This window comes from Larimichthys crocea, unplaced genomic scaffold (genome assembly GCF_000972845.2).
Source record: "Larimichthys crocea isolate SSNF unplaced genomic scaffold, L_crocea_2.0 scaffold461, whole genome shotgun sequence".
Lineage (NCBI taxonomy): Eukaryota > Metazoa > Chordata > Actinopteri > Sciaenidae > Larimichthys > Larimichthys crocea.
Window position 1 is genome coordinate 159473 of NW_020856012.1, and position 27767 is coordinate 187239.

The 27767-nt window shown below is 40.0% G+C and overlaps 1 protein-coding gene across 1 annotated transcript; it reads right to left on the minus strand.

The window, feature by feature from the left end:
* ncbp2 (nuclear cap binding protein subunit 2) lies at positions 1-27767 on the minus strand. Its single transcript, XM_027276597.1, has 6 exons — positions 27674-27767; positions 27439-27578; positions 2391-2477; positions 2082-2176; positions 1747-1885; positions 1-496 (listed from the first exon to the last, which is right to left on the minus strand). Exons 1-6 carry the CDS (start codon positions 27765-27767, stop codon positions 398-400), a joined length of 654 nt encoding a protein of 217 aa, XP_027132398.1. The 3' UTR covers positions 1-397.

Here is a 27767-nt window from a genome sequence, read left to right on the forward strand (position 1 = left end):
AAAAAAGAAAAGAGTACATACTATCTGAAGCTTCATTCATGGAAATCAGTAAAATGACAAAATGCTTTCGTTGTATTACTTCACTAGACTATGATTTCATCCTGACATGGAGACTCAACAAGATCATTTTGTCTTGATATTTGATACATGAACACAGCCACTACATGCTGCATTTTATGCAGGATAATGACAAAAAAAGAGAAATGACAGTGAAGAGTGTGACCTGTGTTAACATGTAGAATGATGGAAGGCTGGGGTGAGACAGGGACAGAAATCCAGCCACTGTGGACAAACAATCTGTGGCAGCATGTTGTAGCATGGTTTGAGAATGAATGTGGTCCAGCATTGAGGGTGGGGCTCTGTGGAGACCAGGCAGACTGCTGCGGTGGGGTTCAGTCTAAAAACTATTACGTGCCTCTGTGGGTCGATGCTGCTGAGCCAGCTTCCCGTAGCCCCCTCTGGCTGGGTCGTAGTCCTGCCTGTACTCATCTCTCACCTACGCAGGAAACAAAAACACAGCCCATCATAACATGCACTTTCATTTTTCAAGTGTCATGCTGCAGTAATGCAGTCTCTTCAAAGGCCATGGTTAATCATGCATAATTTATTTTGGAAGTTCTCTTTCTAAATATCATTCTGATGGATTCAAATGTCATCATATACAATATTGATTTTTTTAAAGCCATTTCTGTACAAGTCATTTTTAAATGTCATTCTGTGCTGTGTTTTACAGTGTCCTACAGAAAAGCCTACACTTTTTTCACCACACCGAAACCAGTCACATCGTGTTAGGCTATACCACTGTCATGGTGAATGTTTTATTTTGTACAATGTGATGTGTCTGGGTTGCTTTGAATAGAAACTGTTTAACTGATGTGTGTTTTTGGTTTGAAGCTGCTCATCTAAAGTTTGTTAGATTAAATCACATTTTTATGCCAACAGCACTCAGTGTTTCTCACTGAACTGTATCTTTGACAGAAAGCCATGATGTCCCTCCTCACTCCACTGATACTGAGAAATAAATAAAATCATGTTCAGAAATGTTTGTGATATTGATCAACTGAGTCCAGATAATGATGAACTGCTGAGGCTGTGTTCAGTCTGTAGAAGTTTCATTCTCTCAGGTTTGTTATGAAATTATAGGAGCTAAGATACATTTTACAATTGAAAATCAACATCAGCGCTCTCGTGGACAAACTAATGGTAATGGTAATAGTGTTTAGTGGCACATCAGATTTCTCGTATTCCTTGTTATTTGTCACTGACACTAATGATATGCATGAAGCAAATAACTGGTGATATATCAGCATGTATGAATTATTGACTGAGTTGGTAGCTTCCTAATGTTATCAGCTCCTTCTGAGCTCATCAAGCTTAAAACAAATGTGGTCTAGCTAAGTGCATCATGTCCATCCTTTGAGAGGCCGAGTGTCTGAAGCTGACAGCAGTGTGTCTGTTTTTATAGCCAATTTACACCGGGCATGGATGCGAGGCATTCCGTGTGTTGCAGCCACCGGAGCTAATCGCAGCTTGACAGAAACAAAATAAAACTCTTCAACAATCACCAACTCTAGTTTGGTCGAAATAAAATGATGGTGATAGCCGGTATATTTGTTTAATTGTCCAGCTGCACTAGGGGGAAAAGTGTCATTGGTTTAAATATTTAGATATAAAAAGCTGTCTGCATCCACAGTGGGATATGTTCATAAAACCACACAAGTATCAAACACTCATCTGAATCCTCACCTGTCCTCCAGATTTGCCACGGCCGTACTGCCTTCCCTCCTTGAAGCCGGCATCCCAGTCTGTCCTGATGATCCGGTCATCCAGCCGTGTGCCATTAATGAAGCGCATGGCATTCTCTGCACCTGTACGTGTGTAGTATCTGGTACAGCTGGGGTTAAGGTCTGTCACAGGCTCCTGAACTTGCACATTTCATGCTATGGTGTTAACACTTAGACTCATAATGCATTTTATGTTGCTTAGCATCCAGGCGAATTGAAAACAGATTTTTGCTGCACATATTTTCAAAACTAATTATTATGATATTTGCAAAGCCAGTCTCATACTTCAAAGGATACTCTACAAAGCAGAATCCACAGGCTGTCTTTTTGACTTTATCCAGACCAATGATGATGCGCTTGACGTCTCCACTTTTAGAAAACAGCTCGTGTACCTGTTGACCGGACAGAAAAACAATCAAGTCAGAAGAAATATCTTGGCGTGAGAAAAATACAGTTTTTCAATTCAATCCACTAGAAGCTCTGTGAACAAAGAAGTGTACCACGCTCAAATTCAACTCAGACAACTCACTTAGTGACTCAAAGAAAAAAAGAGAAAAACAGCAATGCTAGATGTTTCACGTGATGATGATGAAAGTCTGTCTCTACCTGCTCCTCTGTGGTGTAGAAGGAGAGGTTCCCGACGTACAGTGTGTGGCTCTGCTTCAGCAGCTTCTCCTGTTCATAGCGGTTACCCTGGAAACACATTGGACATCCGAGTGAACACCAGCATGTGGAAGCTGGAGCAGCATCGTCGGTTATCACTGTCTCTGCTGCTCAGCTCATTATTATGATAGAAAACATGATTATATGATCACAGTAACAGGGAACTCACTTAGATAAGTTAGCTTTCAGTCAGAACACAGAGCAAACACCAGAACATCTTGCGGTGCATGAGACATAGACTTAGCTGTGTCATGTAGTAGTTAACAGAGTAAATCTGCTTAATATCAGCAATGAGGTAGATGCCAGCTTTATGAAGTGAAAGAAATCTTAATTAATGGCAAAACTGCCTGTAAAGTCACATTACTGACTGCTAAACAGAGCTTGTTTGTCTAGGACAGGGGTCGGCAACCTTTACCACTCCAAGAGCCTTGGACCAGTTTCTCACCGTAAAGAGAAGCACCGGGAGCCACAAAACACTTTTGACATTTAAAATGACACGGCATGCAACGTTTTTTTTTATTATTCATTTAATGAGGACTGCACGTAGCATTGAAACTTCTGTTTTCTTCAGACACTTTTCTTTTCTTAGAATTCTCCATAGTTGGCCTACCTGGGTTAAGAAATCGGTCGCTGCGGGGGTCAGACACTTTTGTTTTCTAATTCTTCATAGTTAGCTCTAGCTACCTGCGGTCTGGTTGGAACGTAGCTACTGTCTAGGTTCGAACGGTTCTGTAAGTTCAAGAATGCGCGCGCATAGCCAAAAATGTATTTTAATATGGTTATTAAATGTAACAATGTCACCATAATCTTCATATTTAGATTACATTTTCAAAAACTAACAAATACAGAACAGTCGAACAAGATACTTTAGCGACCCTGCAGTAATGTTACAGTGTTACGATGTTGAGTTCTGTGGTTTCCCATGGTGCGTGAATGCACCTGAATGAGAGCAAGGGGCTGGGGAGCAGGTAGAGGGGGAGCGCGCGTGTGTGAGCGGAGTGGATGGAGTACGGCGCGAGGAGGCTGTGTGTGGGACCTGTGATGTCGTTTGGCGTGGTTATGGCCGACAATAACCCCGTTCTGTAACGAACTGTTTGGCAATAAAAGCAGGTTGGCCAAATAACGCCTCATTATTCCTCACGCGTCCGGCTGGATGCTACAATACATTTTAATTTAATATCATCAATTATTTTCAAAAGTCACAGGGAGCCAGATCAGAGGGATCAAAGAGCCGCATGCGGCTCTGGAGCGCGGGTTGCCGACCCATGGTTCAGGAGTATGTTCTTGATTCGGGTGCCAGTGGTTGGGGGTTCAAGTCCTTGACAAACTTTATGTTTAATGGCATTTGCTTCTTCCATCACCCGGTGGGGGATGAATGGTTTTTCTATCTATTAGTAAATCACAGATTACCACTAAACCCCAAAGATGACCTCTAGTATGCGTAATACAAGGTTCTCTTCTCTGGCTAAGCAGCTGGGAGTGACTTGCTCAGTCAGACACATGTCCTGCTGACAAGTGATTCTTTAGGAAGAGAAGATTGTAGCAGCTTCACTGGGGATCAAACCACCACGAGTTCCTCACAGATGGATAATCTAAATAAGAACACGACAAAATGTCTACTACACATGTCTGTAGTTCGCCTCACCTCTGAGAGTTTGTGTCTTTGGAACTCTCACAGCTTTACCCCGCATGCAGCAGCACACGACAGTTGGCAGCAAGCTGCTTATTAGATTTATTTTAATTTAGAGGCTAAAGAGCCCCCAAGAGGCCAAAATTGTTAACTAAATATACACAAGCCCAAGTTGAACAGCATTCACAAACTTAATTAAAATTCACTCATCAAAAATGTCACAGAAAAAAAATCTTTATTAAAAAAAAAAGAAAAGAGTACATACTATCTGAAGCTTCATTCATGGAAATCAGTAAAATGACAAAATGCTTTCGTTGTTTACTTCACTAGACTATGATTTCATCCTGACATGGAGACTCAACAAGATCTTTTGTCTTGATATTTGATACATGAACACAGCCACTTACATTTATTGTTTGTACAAGCTGTGTTTATATATATTTTTTTTATTAAACCACATAACACTGTTTGTATAATATATATAAATGCTACATAAATATTTCAATTTGCACAGGTTTTGCTCCAGATCTTCACCACTTAGAGATTTTAACTTAAACTTATTCAGTCCAAAATACAGTACTGAAGGCTGCTAATGGCATGATGCCGCTGATCCACCTGCCTCAGTTTGGCATTTTTACTAAGGGTTAGTTGATTTGATGCCACTCTTATACCGATATGCTAATGCTGATGCTTGCCCACAGTGATTTAGTTTCACTTATACAGAAATACAGAAGACATAGGGAAACAGCTACCCAGCGAGGTCAAAGCTTCAAATGAAACTAAGCAGCACCTCTAGAGCTTGCTATGGCCTGATTTATACTTCTGTGTTGAAGCCACAGCATTGATTCAACACATAAGCCCTGTCCAAGTACTTACTTGGCAGTACAAGTACAATATTTTGACACACTAGTAGGGTTTGAAATATGCACTAGTAGTAAAGTAAGGCCAAAAATGTCTAATAATACTATTAGTAAGCTCAAATAGCCTTACTAGTACTTGTTAGCCTCAAAATCACTTCTGACTCTAATGCACGGAATAAATGTTCAAATGGCTTTCCATAAGACAACATCTGATCGGGCTGCTTGGTGTGTACGTGTGTGTGTTGGATATATTAAGGGAGAACAGAGGCGACTCGTGCAAAACCAGATGAGTTCATAATGCTGCTTGAGTATCATACTTCACACCCACACACATTTACAGACTTGTGTGTACACACAGACAAACAGGCACACGCTGCCTTGCTGTTCTCATCTGTCCCCTCGTATCCCCTCACCCCATTCAACACAGCGGCACAGAAACTGCAGTGCTATTTTATGCTAAGGCCTTTTAACATTTAGTCAGCCAATTAGTTTTCTCTGATGGAAATGTAAATTTAAGATATCTGTAAAACCATTTTGACGTGCAACAATATATATTCTCACATCTCAGTCAAAACCTCCTGAGACCCAGCAAGTTTTTGCTAACATCTCTCATATTATACATGTCACTGTTAAGTTCTGTTGTTCCTTAAACAATTTATTTTATGGAAAAACTAAGTACGCATGATATTCCTAATTTTCATTTTCATTTATTTATTGTTATATTTCAATTATTTTAATTAAAACAAACATCTCAGGAATTTTTGAGTGAGTTTTTAGAGCTGAGCTTTTTTAATTTTCATATGAAAAACAGAAAATGTATAAATGTACTCTGTACTGGACATAAGTTTTTTGTAAAACGTAGAAGTTCCTTACTTTTAATAATTCCTTTTTGACAAGTAAGAATAATGATTACAGATATCTGAAACAGATTTTCTATGTGCTGAAAAGGGTTGTGACTAGTGATAGTAGTAGTGTGGATTACCCTCCACATTTCATATAGCAATAATTGTTATAAACTCTGCAGCAGCAGGGTCCATTGATTTGATCTGATCAGGCTTAATGTGCCAGTGCTATGAGCCGCTGCAGATTCTACCGCATAGCGCGCGCAATAACTTTTCTCCTCTATGGGCTAAGCCACCCCAGTTTCTTAAACCTAGTGACGTCCCTGCGTGCGGCCATGTATTACTTTCTCGATACAGAGGTCCCAGCTTGGATAGAGATAGAAAAGAACACATTGGAACTGCCACTGCACCTGTACCTCTACTCTGCACCAACCAAAATACTTACAAAACATGCACATAATCCATTCCTAAAAAATACTGTATCAATCTGGCACGAGGTCCATACATTTTTAAATGAAGCTCCTAAACTCTCAGGTTTCACACCTATTTGGGGAAATGAAAACTTCAGAGCAGGGAGATGCGATATGGGATTCAAATATTGGACAGAAAAAGGACTAAGCAAGATAAAAGACTTATATAGTGAAGGGACACTAATGTCATTCCAACAATTAATAGATAAACATGACCTTCCCAGAAAGCACTTTTTTAAGTACCTGCAAATTAGAAGTTTTATATATTCCCAAATTAAAACTACCTCAGAACCTACACTGTCCACTCTCGAAAAATTCATGGTAAACCATTTATATGACAGAGGACAGTTATCAAAGTTTTATGATATACTATTAGCAGGCTCCAAAGAGAACTCGATTTCGTATTTAGCTGCATGGAAGAATGATCTTCAGCATCTCTGTAGAGGACTGGGAGAAGGCATGTCTTTTTGCCCAAACCCAAACTATAAATACCAGATTTAAATTATTACAATATAAGTGGTTGCTCAGGACTTATATTACTCTGGTTAAACTACATCATTTTAATCCTGAGATCCCTGATCTATGTACTAAATGCACTGAAGAAATTGTCACTCTCTACCATTGTATGTGGGAATGCCGAAAACTCCAGGTATTCTGGAAAGAGGTTCTGGAGCTGATTTCTAAATTGACGGATAGTGTTGTTCCCATCGCAGCTAAACTGTGTTTATTACACATATACCCTGAAGATTTTCCAGCGAATATGAAGAAACGCAAGCTAATCAATTTTTGTTTGCTGCAAGCCAAACGTGTAATTGCTTTGACCTGGAAGGATACTCAGAGACCTGATTCTAGACAGTGGGTTAAGGAGATGTCTTGCAGTCTGGCACTAGAAAAATTGACTTACATAGTAAGAGGGAAAGTTGAGGATTTTTATGAGATATGGACACCTTTTCTTATTTTTATGAATCAACATGAATATACAAATGCCTGGGAACAGATAATTTACCAATACCCCTGCAGAATGGCTTGAATGTTGTACCACAGCTAGAGAACTAAGGTTACGAATTGAGGAAGAGAAATGGGATGGTGACCACGTTTTATAACTCTACCTTAAAACTGTCCTTTTAATTTAACTCTGTACTATTGTACACTTTTTTTTTTTTAATAATGTATTTTATGTATTTTTAATTATGAGTATTATTATTATTATCTATTTATTTTTCTTTTCTTATGGACTTAATTACCTTTTTTCCTCCGAGAGAACTGTTGGTTAGGAGAGGGTGGGAAGGGATTGGAAGGTTTGTTAATGTGAGTTGTGTTCATCATGTATTGTTTATTGAAAACGACCAAAATACAATAAATAAAGTTTTGAGAAAAAAAAAAAAAACGACTTACAGGAGGGTGTCCAACCAAAAAAACAAATCCAACTGAAAATGAATGAAAATTAGTACAAAGACAAAGTGACACTGAAGCAAAGAAGCACACAGACTAAATACTCTAGTGGATTCAGCATAACAAGGTAAAAACTAATCAGCAGCAGGTGAAAATATTGACAGGGCAGACAGTTGTCAGAAAATGCAACAAAAGCAGGAGGTAAAGTTAAAGAAGCGAGGAGAGGTGATATTTACCAAACAGGAAACCCATGACAGAATATGTTGAATGAGGTGGTGTCTTTGAGCAGGTCAAGTAGTAGAATTCTTCTTCACTGGGTATTAATTGTGGTTTCTAGTAAAAGATTTTAGCAGAAGATAACTTTCTGGCAGACAAATGACATTTGGCTGAGTCTCTGACTGCATAGTACAGTATGTACAATTCTTTGTGTTGTGGAGAAATTGCTAAAGTCAATGATCAATGGTAAGTTCAAGATGGAAGAAAGTGTTCAGGAGCCTCTGATGTCTTATGCTGTATTATTTATTGACGCTTGGCCAAGGAGAATTAGAGACACTTTCAGAGTACATCAGAAGTGCCTGAGTCGGTCTTACATTCTGCCCAACTCATCCTGGTGGATAGACTTTAAACCCAAAATCAAATCAAATCAATTTTATTTGTATAGTCCAAAGTCACAAAGTACATTTGCCTCGGAGGGCTTTACAATCTGTACAGGGAGTGACACCCTCTGTCCTTAGACCCTTGGTTCGAGTGAGGAAAGACTTGCCCACAAAAAACCTTTAACAGGGAAAAAATGTGGAAGAAACCTCAGGAAGAGCCACAGAGGAGGGATCCCTCTTCCAGGACGGACAGACGTGCAATGGATGTCACGTGTACAGGACAAATCAACACAAACATATTGTACAATTACAATGACTGACAAAATGACAATGAATCACAATGAATGATGATGAATGACCACAGTAGCAGATATGGTAGCAATAATGACAGTAATTATATGTGTAGTGGACGTCGTGCAGGATCACAGCAGCAGCCACGATCCACAAGAACCTGCTGGACGACAGAGCACAGAAACTCCGGGGAAGTTTGGTTAGTAACATGCATTAATGAGACATGTCCACAGATGGAGAGATATGGAGAGATATGGAGAGATATAGAGATATAGATATATATATATAGAGAGAGTGAGATATAGAGAAATATAGAGAGATATATATAGAGAGAGATGGATATATATATATATATATAGAGAGAGAGAGAGAGAGAGAGAGAGATAGAGAGAGAGAGAGAGAGAGAGAGAGAGAGAGAGAGAGAGAGAGAGAGAGAGAGTTTTCGGTAAGGGAGATGTGTGCATCTTCAACCAATACCGTGCCTGGCTAGGCATAACCCTCGGTGGGGTCCCCCGGCAGTGTAATCCTATGGCAGCATAACTAAGGGATGACCTGAGCCAGCCCTAACTATAGGCTTTATCAAAAAGGAAAGTCTTAAGTCTATTCTTAAAGGTGTTGACCGTGTCTGCCTCCCGAACCCAGAAAGGTAGTTTGTTCCACAGAAGAGGAGCCTGATAGCTGAAAGCTCTGGCTCCCAATCTACTTTTGGAAACTATAGGAACCACAAGGAACCCAGCGTCCTGAGAGCGCAGTGTTCTAGAGGGGTAATAAGGTATTATGAGCTCTTTTAGATAAGATGGTGCCTGACCATGAAGAGCTTTGTAAGTAAGGAGAAGAATTTTAAATTCTATTCTAGATTTAATAGGTAGCCAATGCAAGGAAGCCAAAATGGGAGAGATGTGATCTCTGATCTTGGTTCCTGTCAGAACACGTGCAGCAGCATTCTGAATTAACTGCAAAGTCCTAAGAGACTTATTGGAGCAGCCTGATAACAAAGAGTTACAATAGTCCAGCCTTGAAGTAACAAATGCGTGGACTAGTTTTTCTGCATCCGCCTGAGAGACAATGCGTCTGATTTTAGCGATGTTACGTAAGTGGAAGAATGCAGTCCTCGAAATTTGTTTTATGTGGACGTTAAAGGACAAATCCTGATCAAAAACAACTCCAAGATTCTTTACAGTGGAGCTGGAGGCCAGGGTGATCCCATCTAAAGTAACTAAGTCTCTAGAAAGAGAGTTTCTGAGGTGTTTGGGTCCAATTACAAGAACTTCAGTTTTGTCTGAATTTAACATCAAAAAATTGTAGGTCATCCAACTTTTTATATCCTTAAGGCATGCTTGGAGTTTAGTTAACTGATTGGTTGCATCAGGCTTGATCGATAAATATAATTGGGTGTCGTCAGCATAACAATGAAAATTGATAGAGTGATTCCTAATAATGTTCCCTAAAGGAAGCATATATAAACTGAATAGAAGTGGTCCAAGTACAGAACCTTGTGGGACTCCATGACAAACTTTGGTCTGCATGGAGGATTCATCATTGACGTGAACAAACTGAGATCGATCTAAAAAGTACGATTTAAACCAGCTTAGGGCGGTTCCTTTGATGCCAATTCGATGTTCCAGTCTCTGTAAAAGAATTTGATGGTCAATGGTGTCAAATGCAGCACTAAGATCTAACAGGACAAGTACAGAGATGAGTCCTTTGTCTGATGCCATTGGGAGGTCATTTGTAACTTTGACTAATGCGGTCTCTGTGCTATGATGCACTCTAAATCCTGACTGAAAATCCTCAAATAGACTATTGTTATGGAGAAAGTCACACAGCTGATTAGCTACAGCTTTCTCAAGTATCTTAGACAGAAAGGGAAGGTTTGATATCGGTCTGTAGTTGGCTAAGACCTCTGGGTCTAGAGTGGGCTTTTTAAGAAGAGGTTTAATTACAGCTACCTTAAAGGACTGTGGTACATATCCTGATAATAAAGACAGATTAATCATATCCAATAACGAATTACTAACTACAGGTAAAATTTCCTTGAGCAGCCTGGTTGGAATGGGGTCTAAGAGACAGGTTGACAGCTTAGCTGCAGAAATTATTAAAGTTATTTGATGAAGGTCGATGATAGAAAAAGAGTCTAAATACATATCAGGTTTTACAGTTGTTTCCAAACTTTCTGTATCACAATGCAGATCAATGCCTGTTGAGGGCAAGAGGTGATGGATTTTGTCTCTAATAGTTATAATCTTATCATTAAAGAAGCTCATGAAGTCATTGCTACTTAGACCTAAAGGAATAGATGGTTCAGTAGAGCTGTGATTCTCTGTTAGCCTGGCTACAGTGCTGAAGAGAAACCTGGGGTTGTTCTTATTCTCCTCTATTAATGAAGAGTAGTAGGCTGCTCTGGCATTACGGAGAGCCTTCCTGTATGTTTTGAGATTATCTTGCCAGACTAGATGAGATTCTTCCAGTTTAGTGGCACGCCATTTGCGTTCAGATTTACGTGCCTCTTGCTTTAATTTACGAGTCTGCTGGCTATACCATGGTGCTAGCCTTCTTTGTTTAATTATCTTCTTTTTCAGAGGTGCAATAGAGTCTAGAGTTGTCCGTAATGAGCCTGTAGTACTATCACCAAGATGGTCTATTTGTGAGGGGCTAAAGGAAGCAGACAAGTCCTCTGTTACATTGAGACATGGCACTGAATTCAATGCTGTCAATACTATCAGAACATCTGCTGTAGGAGTTTCTACACAAAGGCTTATAGTCCGGTAGTATATACTCAAAGGTTATTAAAAAATTGTCAGACAGAAGAGGATTCTGTGGAAAGACTATTAGATTATCAATTTCAATGCCATATGAAAGAACAAGATCAAGAGTGTGGTTCAGACAATGAGTCGGTTTATTTACACTTTGACAAAAGCCAATTGAGTCTAATAGAGAGATAAACGCAGTACTAAGACTATCATTGTGGTTGTCCACATGAATGTTAAAATCACCTACAATTATTACTTTATCTGATTTAAGGATCAAGCCTGATGCAAATTCTGCAAATTCAGATAGAAATTCAGAATAAGGACCAGGAGCTCGATATACTGTAACAAATAAAATTGGCTGTGATGTTTTCCAGGTTGGGTGGGTGAGGCTAAGAACAAGACTTTCAAATGAATTATAATTTAGTTCATGAATGGACGGCCGGTTCGCTTCTCACCTGACTACAGCGGCTACACTGTCAAAAGGCGACAAGCTTTTACCCAAGCCATGAACATGGCCCGAGCCAAAGGAGTGGAGTTTTTTCTACTCTACCCCCCCAACACTAAAAATCAAAGAGGTTTTCCAGTCTGTGGAGGGGGCTGAGGATTTCATCAGCTCCCTACCGGCGCCACAAGTCTCACCTGCAACTGGGAATGACGACTCTGTGCCTGTCCGGCCAGACGAAGCTGCGGGCTAACCTCAACAGATCTGAATCATCCTATACGGTGCCTGAATCTTGCAGTTGTTTTTGATCAGGATTTGTCCTTTAACGTCCACATAAAACAAATTTCGAGGACTGCATTCTTCCACTTACGTAACATCGCTAAAATCAGACGCATTGTCTCTCAGGCGGATGCAGAAAAACTAGTCCACGCATTTGTTACTTCAAGGCTGGACTATTGTAACTCTTTGTTATCAGGCTGCTCTAATAAGTCTCTTAGGACTTTGCAGTTAATTCAGAATGCTGCACGTGTTCTGACAGGAACCAAGATCAGAGATCACATCTCTCCCATTTTGGCTTCCTTGCATTGGCTACCTATTAAATCTAGAATAGAATTTAAAATTCTTCTCCTTACTTACAAAGCTCTTCATGGTCAGGCACCATCGTATCTAAAAGAGCTCATAATACCTTACTACCCCTCTAGAACACTGCGCTCTCAGGACGCTGGGTTCCTTGTGGTTCCTATAGTTTCCAAAAGTAGATTGGGAGCCAGAGCTTTCAGCTATCAGGCTCCTCTTCTGTGGAACAAACTACCTTTCTGGGTTCGGGAGGCAGACACGGTCAACACCTTTAAGAATAGACTTAAGACTTTCCTTTTTGATAAAGCCTATAGTTAGGGCTGGCTCAGGTCATCCCTTAGTTATGCTGCCATAGGATTACACTGCCGGGGGACCCCACCGAGGGTTATGCCTAGCCAGGCACGGTATTGGTTGAAGATGCACACATCTCCCTTACCGAAAACTCTCTCTCTCTCTCTCTCTCTCTCTCTCTCTCTCTCTCTCTCTCTCTCTCTCTCTCTCTCTCTCTCTCTCTCTCTCTCTATATATATATATATATCCATCTCTCTCTATATATATCTCTCTATATTTCTCTATATCTCACTCTCTCTATATATATATATCTATATCTCTATATCTCTCCATATCTCTCCATATCTCTCCATCTGTGGACATGTCTCATTAATGCATGTTACTAACCAAACTTCCCCGGAGTTTCTGTGCTCTGTCGTCCAGCAGGTTCTCGTGGATCGTGGCTGCTGCTGTGATCCTGCACGACGTCCACTACACATATAATTACTGTCATTATTGCTACCATATCTGCTACTGTGGTCATTCATCATCATTCATTGTGATTCATTGTCATTTTGTCAGTCATTGTAATTGTACAATATGTTTGTGTTGATTTGTCCTGTACACGTGACATCCATTGCACGTCTGTCCGTCCTGGGAGAGGGATCCCTCCTCTGTGGTTCTTCCTGAGGTTTCTTCCACATTTTTTCCCTGTTAAAGGTTTTTTGTGGGCAAGTTTTTCCTCACTCGAACCGAGGGTCTAAGGACAGAGGGTGTCACTCCCTGTACAGATTGTAAAGCCCTCTGAGGCAAATGTACTTTGTGACTTTGGGCTATACAAATAAAATTGATTTGATTTGATTTGATTTGGATTAAAGCGCTGACCGTCACTCAGAGCTTCTGCCGCAGTATGGTTTGTTAATCAAAGTAACAGGTTTCCATTTTTTCCTTTCTTTTTATGATCAGTGAGATGTGACATCTCTAGCCTGGCTTGCATCAGCAGTTAATTTATAATCCTTTTGGTCCATAATTTTTTTTATATTTTGATGCTTAAGCATCAGGCTTTTGTTTTCCTTCTCCAAGAACAGCATTGAGCACACCACCACTTTATTTCTGAGTTTTGTTTCGGACACAAACTTTGTTTGCTGCTGATATGTTTGGTTAGTCATGATCAGTGCCAGCAGGAATGAGGACAATTAACCTTTGCACTTGGTCACCTCTAACTTTGTGTACTACGGACTCAGTGCATCTTATTGCTCAGGTGTTGCTGCCTTTTTCTTTTCTTTTTTTTTTTTTTTGTGTCCCAGCCTCTCTGTTCCATGCTCTCTAATTTAAGGTGCGTGTAAGTGTGTCGGGGCATGAAAGTAACACTAGCATAAGACACTACCTGGAATCCTTTTTGTTTACAACATTAAGTAAGAAAACGTAAATTAGCTATCTCTGTTGGAGGCAGCTCATTCTGGCCAGTTCTGTTTATTAACTGCTGGGTTTGAGATTGAAGTTTGAACCTCTGCGGCCCCATATCCATACTAGATCATGGATAAACATAAATGGGTTTTAATATTATTTTTTGGTTTATTTATTTTGAGCTAAATGTTCATGGGGTTATATATATCATGTTGTTTTTGGGGCACCATCAAGGGGTATTTTGGGGTAAGTTGATGTTGTTGTTATTATCATATTTTGGGAAACAGGAGTTGAACTTGAAACTGTTAATTAAGGAAGAGGTATACACATGGTTGATTACTTTGAGTCCAGCATGTAGTAATGGGTGATTTATCTGTTTTGGTTTGGAATTGAAATGGGTTAAATACACCGCACAAGAGGACCAGCGTCCTTACTTTTTTGCGCCGGTGGAAAATTGACCTGGCTCTCTTACAGGAGACGCACTTGTTGAGGAGACGCACTCTGGTCGGATGGCCAACAGATTTTACCACACAATTGCTTCCTCTTCAGCTGAAGCAAAAAGTAAAGGAGTAGCTATTGTTTGTAAACGTAATCTAAAAATTAAGGTGTTAGATGTATGGGCAGACACAGCAGGAAGGATAGCAGTGGCCAAGGTGGAATTGTATGGTAGGAAGGTAGCTGTTGTCTCTGCTTACGCTCCAAACAAATTTTACAAGACTTTCTATGACATACTTACACAGAAGATGTTAAAACTATCTGAATATTCTCTCATCGTGGGGGCAGATGTGAAGGCAGTGTGGCATACAGATGATCGATCTAGCTTGAGCGCCTCCAAAGATCAACAGCTGGCAACTGCAGCTTTACAGTCATGGGCTAAGACCCTTGGTCTAATAGATGTATGGCGTTCCTTTAACCCAACCATGAAAGATTACTCCTTTTTTTTCAGCCAGACATAAATCATTTTCACGGATAGACTTTCTTTTCACTTCACCACAATTTTTTCAAAAAATTAATGCTGCTGCCTTGCTACCTATTGCTTTATCAGATCATAAAGTAGTATTTTGCTGTGTAACCTTGGGCTGCTTATCCAAACGTGCTAGGTGGTGCTTTAATACCACTTTGTTAAAAAATGATTATAAATCTCAGTTTCTGTTCCATCTAAAGGAATTTCTGGACTTTAATGTAGGCTCAGTCAGTGACCCCAGGATTTTATGGGATGTAGTCAAAGGGTTCATACGAAGCAACGCCATCCGTTTTGCCTCAAATATGCTTAAGAATAGATCAGTTAAATTGCAAGCCTTGGAAGCTGACTTGGCTAGAATAGAACTGACTTTACAAAATAACTATTCCCAACAAGTTGAACTACGGGAAATAATTAAAAAAAGAGATTAATAACATTTTAAAACAGCAACCAGAATTCCTGATACACAGAACTAGACAGTGTTACTATTTTCAGGGGTCTAGTCCCAGCCATCTTCTCGCCTCCAAAATAAGGAACAACAAGTACTTTGCTGACATTCCTTTTATCAGCTCAACAACAGGCCAAATTCTGACTGATCCTAAACAGGTGAGTGAGACCTTTCGCACATATTATTCTTATTTATACCAGTTGGAGATACAGTTGGATAGAGATAAGTGTCAGAACTTCCTTGGACAATTAGATCTATCACAATTGGCGGTGGCTGACTCAGCGCATCTAGACGCACCCATTTCACTGGAAGAACTTAAAGCAGACCTATAGACAAAGGAAGTTTTTCAAGAGATGTCAATGTGGCTCTGATATCCTTACTCATAAGGAAAGACAAGGACCCGGGAGACTGCAGTAGTTATAGACCTCTCAGTTTATTAAATGCAGATCTTAAAATATATGCAAAGGTGCTGGCCAGACGCATTCAGAATCACATGCCGACATTAGTTAGTTGCGATCAGACTTGATTCATAAAGTCTGGGCTAGCTGCAGACAATGTCAGATGTCTTCTCCATATAGTTGATGCAGCAGTGGACAAAACAGTACACTTGAGCCACTTGCTCAGATGATTCGACAGTCCCCCATTGTGTATCCTATTTCACTTCATGATTCCAATCATCACCTGTCATTGTATGCTGATGATGTGTTGGTCTTCATGGAGAAGCCTCTGCAATCTATACCTAACTTACTGTCCATTTGTGAAGAATTTAGCTGTCTCTTAGGTTTTAAGATCAACTGGACCAAATCTGCGTTACTCCCCCTTAATGATTCAGCTAAAGGGTTGCAATTTCCAGCTGGCATCCCAGTTTTCCAGGATTTTAAGTACCTCGGAATACAAATCTTCCCGTCCTTGAACCGTTACGCACAACTACTCAACAACATTTAATAAAGTTAGGGCGGACCTGGATAGGTAGATTAGTCTCCCTAACTCTCTTAGAGCACATGTCTCTATAGTCAAAATGAACATTTTACCCAGGATTAATTTTATCAGCTCAATGATTCCCCTCTCTCCTTCTGTCAATTATTGGAACAAACTACATTCTAGTGTGTCTCGATTTATCTGGAACAGAAAGCACTCGCACCTTAAACTGTTCATCACACAAATAAGTGTGGCCAGTGGCGGCTTATCTGTACTAAACTTTAAGTTTTATTTCTGGTCATTCATACTTAGACCATTACTTGTGTGGCAGGACTCTGATGGCTTGGTTTCCTGGCGCAGGCTAGAAGAAAACTGTGTGAGACCCTGGAAGTTGCAGGATGTTCTTTTTGCTAACATATCCAATAAACAATGTAGATTGCGTTTTGGCCCAAAGTTTCACAGCTCATCCAGACATGGCGTGTGGCTGAGCTTCAGTGTGAAATCTCCTGCAAGTGGCATACACTTACACCGATCTTTAACAACCATGGCCTACTGATCAGAGGAAGACCTATTTCCTGTGGTGCCTGAAGTAACAGTAATATTCGCACTTTAGACAAAGTATATAGTGACATTGGGCTGAGCACCTTTCAAGATATTAGAGACAGGTATAATTTGCCAGCAAACTCGTTCTTTTTTTATCTGGAACTTAGATCATCTTTACAGGCACAACAACCGCTATCCATTCACCTACTACACAAACTACTTGCCACTCGAATTAAAAAGAAAGGTGTAGTATCTGCACTTTATATTTTTTTCCTGGAGGCCTCCTATAATGAACTACCACTTGACAGAATATGGAGGTATGACTGCCCCAATTTAAACTCTGATTTTGATTAGTCTCAGGTCTGGGCAAATATTAGAGAGGCTTCCCACAACCCAGACCACCAGCAGATCCACTTTAACTATGTACACAGAACATATTCAACCCCTCGCAAACTCCACTGTATAAAGTTGATAGCTGATCATTTGTGTAGTCCATGTTTTATGAAGGCTTCTGGCACTTTTTTGCATATGATGTGGAATTGCCCTCCAGTTTCGCAGTTCTGGTCCAAGGTGGCAGCCAAGCTTTCTGATTTAGTATCAGTGACCATACCGGTAACTATACCTGTCCTTTTGCTATTTGATTTGTCAGAAGTTAATATTACTAAACTCAAAAAGCGCACTGTACTGGCTGGTTTGACAGCTGCCAAGAAGTTGATAGCCTTAAGATGGAAACCTCCCCATTCTCTCACCATCAGACACTGGACACTTACTTTCCTTGATGTACTTTATCTAGAACTATCAACTGCTAGAATTAATGGTGCTAATGAGGCTACCATAAAGAACTTGTGTGCAGCAGCTAACTCACTGAAAGAACTTATAAGATAAGCCCTTCTCTTACTTGATATCTTGTTGTGAGACTCTATCCTCCTTGTTTCTCCTGGTTGGGTTTGTGTGTGTGTGGGTGTGTGTGCGCGTGTGTGTATACTGTGTCATATACTCCATAGGATGCTAGTAACTTAAGAGATCGTACCAGGGTGAGGGTGGTGTTGGGGTGGGGTGGGTGGGTAGTGGTGTTCCTCCTTTTCTCTCTCTCTCTCTCTTTTTTTTTTTTTACTTTACTTTATTTTTATGTGCTTTTGGTTTGGTTTAATTTCGCTTGTACCTATGAAGTGCAAGGGTAATACTAATACCTTATTATTTTGTAATTTAGTTTTTACAGTCATATTTGTACTGTTTTCTATTAATGTCAATTAATGAGTCATGTTCTTTGGCTGTAACTTGTATTCTTGTTAAATAAACATTTGATCACAAAAAATAAGAGTCCTTTTAAAATAAAAGCTCATTCAATTTATGCCTGAAAGTCAACACAGTATATAATAAGATGCAATGTCAAATCGTGAACAAAGCAGAGACAGAGACAACAAACAGCTAGTGAGCCTTATGTAACCCGGGGGAGCTGCAAAGGAGAGAGTCACAGGCAGACCTGCCTTCCTGAGGGAATAAACACCATTCAACCTGAATCCTGCTCTGATACCAGTGGGTATACCGTTTTCTTTTAACTTCTGTGATTAAAATGTGCATTGATCTTCAGTCTTACTTCTTACCCTGTTTGCAGAGACATAGCCATCCATTGTTGTTTATTAGGCATTTGTGTGCACACAGAGCTCTATGCTACTTTATATTTATATGGAGACTGCACAACAGAGGAGATTGCTTGGAGGAAAATGAATATAAAAGAGTGTATGAAAGAGTATATGTAAAAGCACTTTGAGTGGTCGGAAGACTAGAAAGGAGCTATAGATCATTTGCCATTTACCATGTGGCTAGCCACTACACGTTGCTCCGTAAATAGTTTATAGTACGAAAAACCTTTAAAAGCTGATTGTAATTTTTAATGGAGGCAGGTTAAGGTGGAGTTAGTTTATGCCTAACTGAAAGTAGGCCACTTGATTTTTCACTTTATTTCCATTGTGCGTGAAAATGTAGCTGCTGTTTGTCTCTGATAAACTTTGGATGACACCAGTCTCCACTGGTTTCTTTGTGGAGGCACTCATCCAGAACCATTTTTAAGTGCTTTGATATAATCATTGGTACTATATGTCGCTCTGGTAGAGGAGTTGTTAAAGCATGTGGATACTGAACTAGAGTATGGACTCCTTCAGCAAACCTTCTAAAGTACATTAAAATGTTTTTTAAAAATTCATGTTGAAGATGGAAACAGTAAGTAAGCAGCATGTCAAAGAAGCCCTATGTAAATGTTTTGTGAACCCATCCAACCACCCTGACCTGTATGTGCTCCCAACAGACAAGCGTCCTAATTACTGAGGCTAGAGGGCTTTTTTGATTTCAAGATAAATCTATATTGTCTCTGATGCTGTCATGTTTTTTGTTTGTTTGTTTGTTTGTTTGTTTGTTTGTTTGTTTTTTCACTTTTACTGCACAGTTTGACAGCAGACGGTAAATTAGGGAAGAAAAAGGAGCATATGACAGCAAAACGTCCACAGTTAGATGTTGCAGTTATGTGGCATGGGCTGTAACCATTAAGCTACCGAGGCGGTCCAATGCTGTTTCTCTTGGAAGAATCGCAATGTCTTCTTTGTAGATAGGATTCAAACCATGTCATGTCAATAAGGAGCAATTAAGTGAAGCATGTAGCCAAATCTATTGAAGTAGCAAAGTAAAAAGACTTTGACTGACGATTGGGCTCTATCAATGACACATCTTCATTAAGCATAAGTCCATACGAAAACAAGAGATAGGACAGGATTCCTGTCGAATCTAGACGCCGGTACCTGTGGTGGAGTAAAGTCAACGGGTGGTTGATATAAAACCTTCTCCCTGAGCATCCTAGAGGATCATTGTGTTGGGCTGTACAGTTGAAGGTCCAGCCTGTGCCTACCAGGAAAACACTTGTATAGGTCATTTATGCTAGAGGCTTATTATGACCCATATTTATGTTTATTGTTTGGTGGTGGCCTCTAGTGGCCATAGTAATTATGACAGGAGAAGTTTATAGAGTGAAAAAAGACACCCACTGGATGTTGTGTCGTGCGTGAATACAAAAGTCATGAAGTCAGCTTAGTAACATAAAGTGTTTTTTTTCCTTCAAGTAGTTTTGGTGCACAATCCTAACCAAACTCAAACCATCTAACCATCACATGACTTACGTACCCCTGTTGCTGGTACTCACCAATGGTCATATATGTCTTTTTGTGAGTCACTGGCAAACAACCTATTCTGTCATTTAGGTATGAAGCCCTCCAGTGAAATTCATCTATAGAGGAAAAAAGTCAGGAGGTGAGAGAACTTTCATTAGAGCTAATGCTTTCATCAAGAACTTCCAAAGAAATGTATTGTGTTGAAAAAGATCAAAAGTTTCTTTCAGCTTTTTTTTCATGCACCTTCTGTCTACTTGAAACTAATATAATTTCTTCAGCTACTTAAAAAGAGGTGGCTGAGGGTCAGTCTGCTCAGAGACACACAGGTGTTGATAGACATGCAATTTATGGGTTATGAAAGACTCTCTCTTCATTGTTCATTCAATCCTTTTTAATACTGCAAATCATCTGTGCTAAACAGTTTCCATTCCGTTTGACCAGGCTTAGGGCAAAAGACAGAAACGATTTATCACACAATTTATTCATAATTACTCTAAGGTCTGAAAGGTTGTTAGTGACCCGAAAAAAAAGTGATAATTTCTGGAGAAACTGGTTGAAACAGATGGGGAGCTGAGTGGATTTTTGGTGGTGCTTACACCAAGCAGAGCCTAAAAATAATGGCCTATTAAACACGTAATTTTTGAAAACTGATAGTTGCTAATGAAGTCTCATGTTTCAAATTGGCTGAACACAGCATGAGTAGCCTTTTAGAGAAAACAAGACAAAAGACAAACAGGACATCTGACAGCAGTGGATGTTCAAGTCTTCAGGGATTCTTAATCTGGTGATGTTGAATGTTGCTAAAAAAAAACCCTGAGTCTAAAGAATTAAAGTCCCCAGATTCCCCAGCATGTTGTTTCAGAGTTTGACAGCAACAAACAAATCCAAGGTCTTTCAATCACAACAACACAAGAGAGGTGTTTTCTCTGTCTTTTTGTCAGCAGGAGAGTCAGCAACAGAGAATAGAAATGAAGAAGAATGCCTACATGTCCTTGGTTAAACTCCCTTCAAACTATCTTGTTTGAGACAAGAAAAACAGAAAAAGAAATAAATAGCTTTGAAATTCCAGCTGGACTTTAAAATTCACAATCCAGTCACTTTTCCGTTCCTTTTTCTTCTGTGTTCCTATAACTCTGGATAACAAGAAATAAATCCTAGTGAGAACACTGCTTTAATCAATATTTGTACACTTTTATGTTGTAGTCTCATGGTAATGATCTGTACTGTAAAGAATACCTCAGCTCTCAGCTGTACGTGTTATGTTTGTAGCTACTGTACAAGCATTGCTCTTGACTTTATCGAAAATTAAATTTTTTAATTAAACTGCACCAATCTGCTTAACAGCCATACTGTCTGTCTAACATTTCTTCTGGAGAGAGAAATTAACATTCTACTCTCATGTGATTTGTAATCTTCCAATTATCAGAGCACCCCATGTGAACAAGGTGACACAGCACAAGCATCATAAACTTAAGGTATCTTTAGTATCACTACACTGCACACAATGTATCCTGGATATTATTTTAGAAACTTGTACCTAATAGTATTGTAGCCCAGTGGTTGAAATATGAGTTTAAACTATTTCACAACCAACATGCTAATGTGTATTTTTATGTTTAATGTGTTAAAAAGGTAATGGGCTCAAATATATAACTGAAATAGATGCAGTTGCCTTAAAGCAAAATTGAAGATTATATTTACTATGGTCTTTGAATGCATCACACCCTTCATGTTAGGTTGAATAGTGTTTGTCCCATAGACATATATACATAGACGCCGCATTGAGCGGGTTGGTCGTTGGTCGCGATACGTAAACGGCGCCGCCATATTGGTTCGGGCAGATCTGCCCGTAAACTAATACAAGGAAATGGACTGAACTTCATAAAGCGCCTTTCTACAAAGTTCTTTAAGTTAATGTCTCTTATACACCCATTCACACACACACTAATATATCAGGGAAACAAACAGGCACCAAAAACAACATATGTAACTTTTAAAGACAGAAAGAAAGGCACATTGAGGAGAAAGAAAAAGAGGGAGGATAGCATGACGTGATGATGTTGTAATTTTAACTGTAAAAGGATTAAACATGCAAAATGATGTTGATTTGAGCTTTCATGTTAACCAGTGCAGCTGAGGTGGAGCAGACAGCAGAGCACTCAGAGCTTCAAATGGAGCTCCAGCCAGGTAGTTACAGCCTGCAGCATCTCAGTGGATCACTCGCTTTCCTACAGTCTATTATATACAGTCTGCCATTTCAGCACCCTGGGTCTCTGTGAGTTGTTTCCCAGCTTCACTTAAATCACTCTGTCTTTTTTAGCACTCTACAGAAACTATCAAGTCACCGCTTCATATTATGAATGAATGCACTACATATCAAACTGATAGTTTCTTTCAGCTCCCTGCATCGTTAATTTCTGTAATCCTGCCAAAACAATTAGCTGATGAATCAGTTAAATGAAATGAATAATCAGTGACCATTTAGATCCATCTCCAAAGTCACAGTGAAATGGCAGTTAGAGCATCTTACTCTTTTATGATGTGTTATATTTCCAATCAAAGTGGCATATTTTCGGTATAATTAGAGAGGGATTTGATGAACTCGTTCAGGGATTTAACTTGATCACTTATAATATGTGTGTGTGTGTGTGTGTGTGTGTATTTGTGTGTATGTGCTGTAGTGAGAGTGATTATAAATGTTTACTCCTTATGTAAGCACCAAACCAACGTATGTATTTTTCTAATGCTGAGTGTTTACTGCTACTAATGTGTGTAACACTGTTACTGTGATGATAAATATTGAAATATTTATATTTAACATTTAATCTGTGTCTATATAACCAGTCCTGAAATGTAGATGTGACATGAGGGTTTCTGAATCAAGAGCACACACACACACCACACACACACACAATATATATCTATATATATATCTATAATTATATATATATATATATATATATATATATATTATATATATTATATATATGTGTGTGTGTGTGTGTGTGTGTACACGTTAGTGCTCTTTATTCTTTATTCTGCCCGAACCATTAGAAAAATACATACGTTGGTTTGGTGCTTACATAAGGAGTAAACATTTATAATCATCACTTTAAAAGTTACATACGTTGTTTTTGGTGCCTGTTTTGTTCCCAGATATATTAGTGTGTGTGTGAATGGGTGTATAAGAGACTTAACTTAAAGAACTTTGTAGAAAGGCGCTTTATGAAGTTCAGTCCATTTCCTTGTATTAGTTTACGGGCAGATCTGCCCGAACCAATATGGCGGCGCCGTTTACGTACGATTCAGCGCTCAATGCGGCGTCTATGTATATATGTCTATGGTTTGTCCAGGTTTAGATCGAACTTGGTTTTGAGTTGTTTTTATTCATTGGTTGTTTAATGTTTTGCCTGCCAATAGGCGTCTGTTGTTTGTTTGAGGGGCGGGATTTTGGCTGCTGGGTCCGAAAATGTCCGTGAGTGTCAATGTTTTTTCTTTGCCAACAAGCTGAGAAAAGCCAGAGAGAGAGAGTTGTCCGACAGAGGGGAGTTTTGGATGAAAAGTATATTTTAATTGGAAACTGACGAAAAGTTTTTCTGAAAATTATCTTCCCAGGTAAATATTTACTGTGATGTATTGTTACAGTCAGTTTAGTGCTAAATTGAGTCGCTAGTTCCCGCTTGTGGCTAACCATGCTAATTCAAATTCTGAAATGCTATCGTCATGTTAGTTTTTTCCTTTGCTAGCGCTAATTTTACCCAAAAAATAGTGATGGCATGGACACATAGATACTTTAATGTGTGAAGGAGATGACGAGAGTGGGAACCGTGCTGGCTGCAGTTTCCCAGAAGGATGGTGCACATCTGAGGCCTTTTGTTCCCCCCATCTTTTCCCTCGCTGCTGTTCATCCTCGCCACCCCTTGACATATCCTTGCCTACGGTTGGACGGCATTTTGTTTAAACTGACTTTGAGAAACACCGGTAAAGTATCAGGCTGCAACGTTTTATTTGGTATTTTGTTTTGCCGGCTGGGGTATACATTTATTTATTTGTGTGGTACCACAGGTAATAAATTGAGGATAAAAAGGTATTGAATGAAGTTGGAAATTGAACTACAGGGTACTTAAGGAAATCTGTTATTTGTGAATTTGATTTTACAACTGTGAAAAGAAGAAAAATATATTTTATTTATTTTTACATTATTTTCAAATTTGTTTTGTTTATAAATAAATACCTGATGCCGGATAATTTGGATTTAAACGCACGTGGTTTGTGTCCTTAATTTATATAAATTGTATGATTGCTGGGGTAAGGAACGCGAATAAAGTAAAAAATTGCTAATTCAGAAAAGTCATATGAACTCAGGCCCCTTCTATTGAAAGGCAAGCAGTAAGAGTAGGTGTGGAGGGTTAGTCCGCCTTAATACCATAGAGTAGGGGTTACAGTATTCTTTGTTAAGACACTTACATAGATTGTCACTTGCACATATTTCATTTTATTTTTTTATTTGTTATAATTTAGTAACATCACTCCACTTTTTACTCAAAATTGTTGGATTCTGTTTCTTATTGTTCTTGTTGTAGCCTACATATGATAAATAAAACTATAAACTGAAACCTTTAGACAATTCAAAGTTGGTTATGGTTAGAGAAAAAAAGAAAAGTGCCAAGAAAATGCACAAGAAATGCAAATGTCTTGTCTAGAGCTAGAGTTGTCTGTTCCAGGCCACTGTAGAATCCTGGTGGTTAAGCATGGTGGACTCTGTAAAAGGAGTCTGCAGAGTCAGAGTTTGATATTCAACCTCTCCAACTAAACTGTCAGACTACTGTACATTACTGTACTACTTAACAATATCTGTTGTACAACCTTAATCTTTCATTCTGTCATATAAATGTTCTTCTGAAATGTAGTGGAGTAGAATATGAATTAAGACAGTTCTTGAGTAAATTAAATTAGTTACATTCCATCACAGCAAAAGTGTGCCCATATACTTTTGGCCCAAATAGTATAAAAGTGAAAATGCTGAGCCACAATATGGGAATTTATTTGTTTTTGCACTTATTTTAATGTAATCCTTCCGTCAGAGGGAAAGGAGTGCATGTCAAACTGAAGAGAAGATAAACTGCAGCCAGAGAAGCACAGAGGCAGAGTAGAAGAGCAGATACAGGCTCCAGCTTCCAGAAAGGTACTCACAGGATTAGGTGATTATACGTTTGAATGGCAGATGGATTTTCTTGGTAACTGCTGGTGCGTGGTTTTACTGGTTGACTACCCGACTAACCTGACCTCAGGTGATTTTGTTTTGTTTTTTATTTTTTTATTTTGCTGATAGGATTTTCTTCTCCTGGGAGAGCAAGGAATTCATGTGGTGTATTTCCTAGGGTTTTAATATTCAGCGTGAGAGCCACAGAGATTACACATGCTGTCCCCTGACATCAGACCTGTTTTTTTTCCATGAAACAATGCAAATGCACAAGTCTGTCCCCTTGACTTAGGGGAACACGGACCTTGTTTTTTTCTTTGTGGTGCAAAAAGGCAAGAGGGTGTCATTATTCATCATGACCCTGAAACTGCAAACCTTTATTCTGCAAAAGTGTTGCGTGAAAGAAGACATTGCTATGCTGTAAGACTGTGATGGATTAGGAATCTGAGGCCATAAAATCCAGACTAGTGCAGTAAAGGACAGCGATTAGGCAGTTAATCTGTTTTAAAGAGACTGTGTGGGTGTGGTTTGTTGACAGTGGTGGCAGCACAAACCCACTGTCATCCACATTTTGATTTTTAATGTTACTAAACACGACTGGTGTGCAGAATACACATATAAGATTATAGACACCATCTAACAAAAAAACGCAAATTCCCCTGAGATTACTGTTGTTTTCTCTGCTATAGCAAAAATGTCTTATAATCAATATAATTAATCACCTTTTGTCAACATTCGAAGATCCAAAATTGAGCTCTAATAAGTGGATAGTTTGGACCTCTCAAAATGAGTGTGCTAGAGGGAGGTGATACTCTACATCTGTCACAGGTGAGTCTACACCTGTGGAACATTTTAGAGAGTTTACCTTTGGAGCGTTTCAGGTGGTTCAGCACCCTGAATCCGGACGGCTCCGGTACGGCGACGGAACCGATACGTTTCAATGTTAGTCAATGTGCCGCTCACACAGTCTCCTCCCGCTGCGTCACGGCTCTGGAGCGACTGCGGCGTCCGGCAGCCCTCCGTCACACATACGCAGAGCTTCTATTTTCGGACACGGAGCACACCGCATAAATTCAGCTAGAGCAGACCATGCGGGGAAGGAAATCAGCTACAAAATACAAAATAAAACCCTGGTTGATTTTCAAAATAAAATACTCCGGTTCACCGGGGGTGAGGGGTTTTCAGGCGTAATCCAATGACACCTCACATCCTTTTATAAGGCAGCAGAAAAAAGATGCGGCGTGGAATGCCATTGCAGGAGTCAAAGAACTACAGCCGGAAATATCGTTGTGATATGCGAGAAGAATTCAGGAGATCTCGTGGTGGATGTGAGGGGGGGTGATCAGCTGCAGGAGAGAGGTGGGGAGTCATGCAGGTCAGGAGTGGGGGGGGGGCCGGCAAGATGGCGGCGGTGAGCAGTCTAATCTATTTCAGCTCTCAGCACCAACTTAATTTAAGCTTTTTTCAGTCACTATTTGTTTTAAAACAACTGGCATTAATACATCTGGGTCCACCTACGGCTACGTTGAATGCCATCTAAGGCTATCCTTTCAAAATGTCAAAAAAAAAAAAAAACGGACAAAAGCAACATAGCTCATCCAGAGGCTAACACCAGCTTGTTAGTAGCGACCCCGCCATGGAATATGGCATGGACTCAGGCTGCAGTCGTACGATGAGAGAAGAATTCCCACCGCTACCGGTAACTCCAAGTAAACCCCCACTGTGATGGAGGCCTTAACGTTCATAACTGGCTACTCTGTATTGCAATCGCGAAGTGTGCGTCTGTTAGAACACAGTCCATAAGTTCCCCCCAGACTTAAATAAGAATGAGAAGAAGCAGGAACAGTCGTCCTTTTATGGCACTTTAATCCAGTACACAGCTTACAGGTGTATAAATACTTCTTGTGGGTTGTGTGTTTGTGTGTGGGTTATTTCTCTGGATGCACACTGAAACCATAAACAGCTGATCAACCGCTACAATGTATCGAACCGTAACCTCTTCTCCGACCATGCACTGTCCCGTGTCAGTCTCTTCTTCTCTCTCTCCACGCAGCGGCGCTCTGCCCAATGGAGCGTGACAGCGCCCCCTTGTGGCTGAATCTGCTTAAAGCACCTGCTCTGTCTTACAGCCTTCAGCACAGCCGCCCCCAAAATTGCTCCGCAAATTTGCCAGTATCCAGTCTATCACTGTTCAATTTCTTTGGTACACAGGGAAGCCTGATGAGACGGCTCACAGGTCGGATGTAGGTTCGGTCTGGACCTTGACCTCCGCGACGAATCAGCCCATCTAGCCCATGGATCACGTTGCTCTGATTTTCCAATAGGCCATGATGCTCTGGGAGTTGAAGATCGACGATCATCACGATGTGTCCAACTGAAGAGGGGATGTGTGCCGACTGCCACTGGACCGGGTTTGCAGTGTGGGCAGGTAATGGCGTAGGATGCACCCCCAGAACGCTCGGACAGCACCTGACAGGCCCTCCATTGGCGACGACTGAGCAGCTCTGGCGTCATGATACACTGCCTGAGTAGAGGACGGGTCTAGCCGCCCATCAGCAACCAT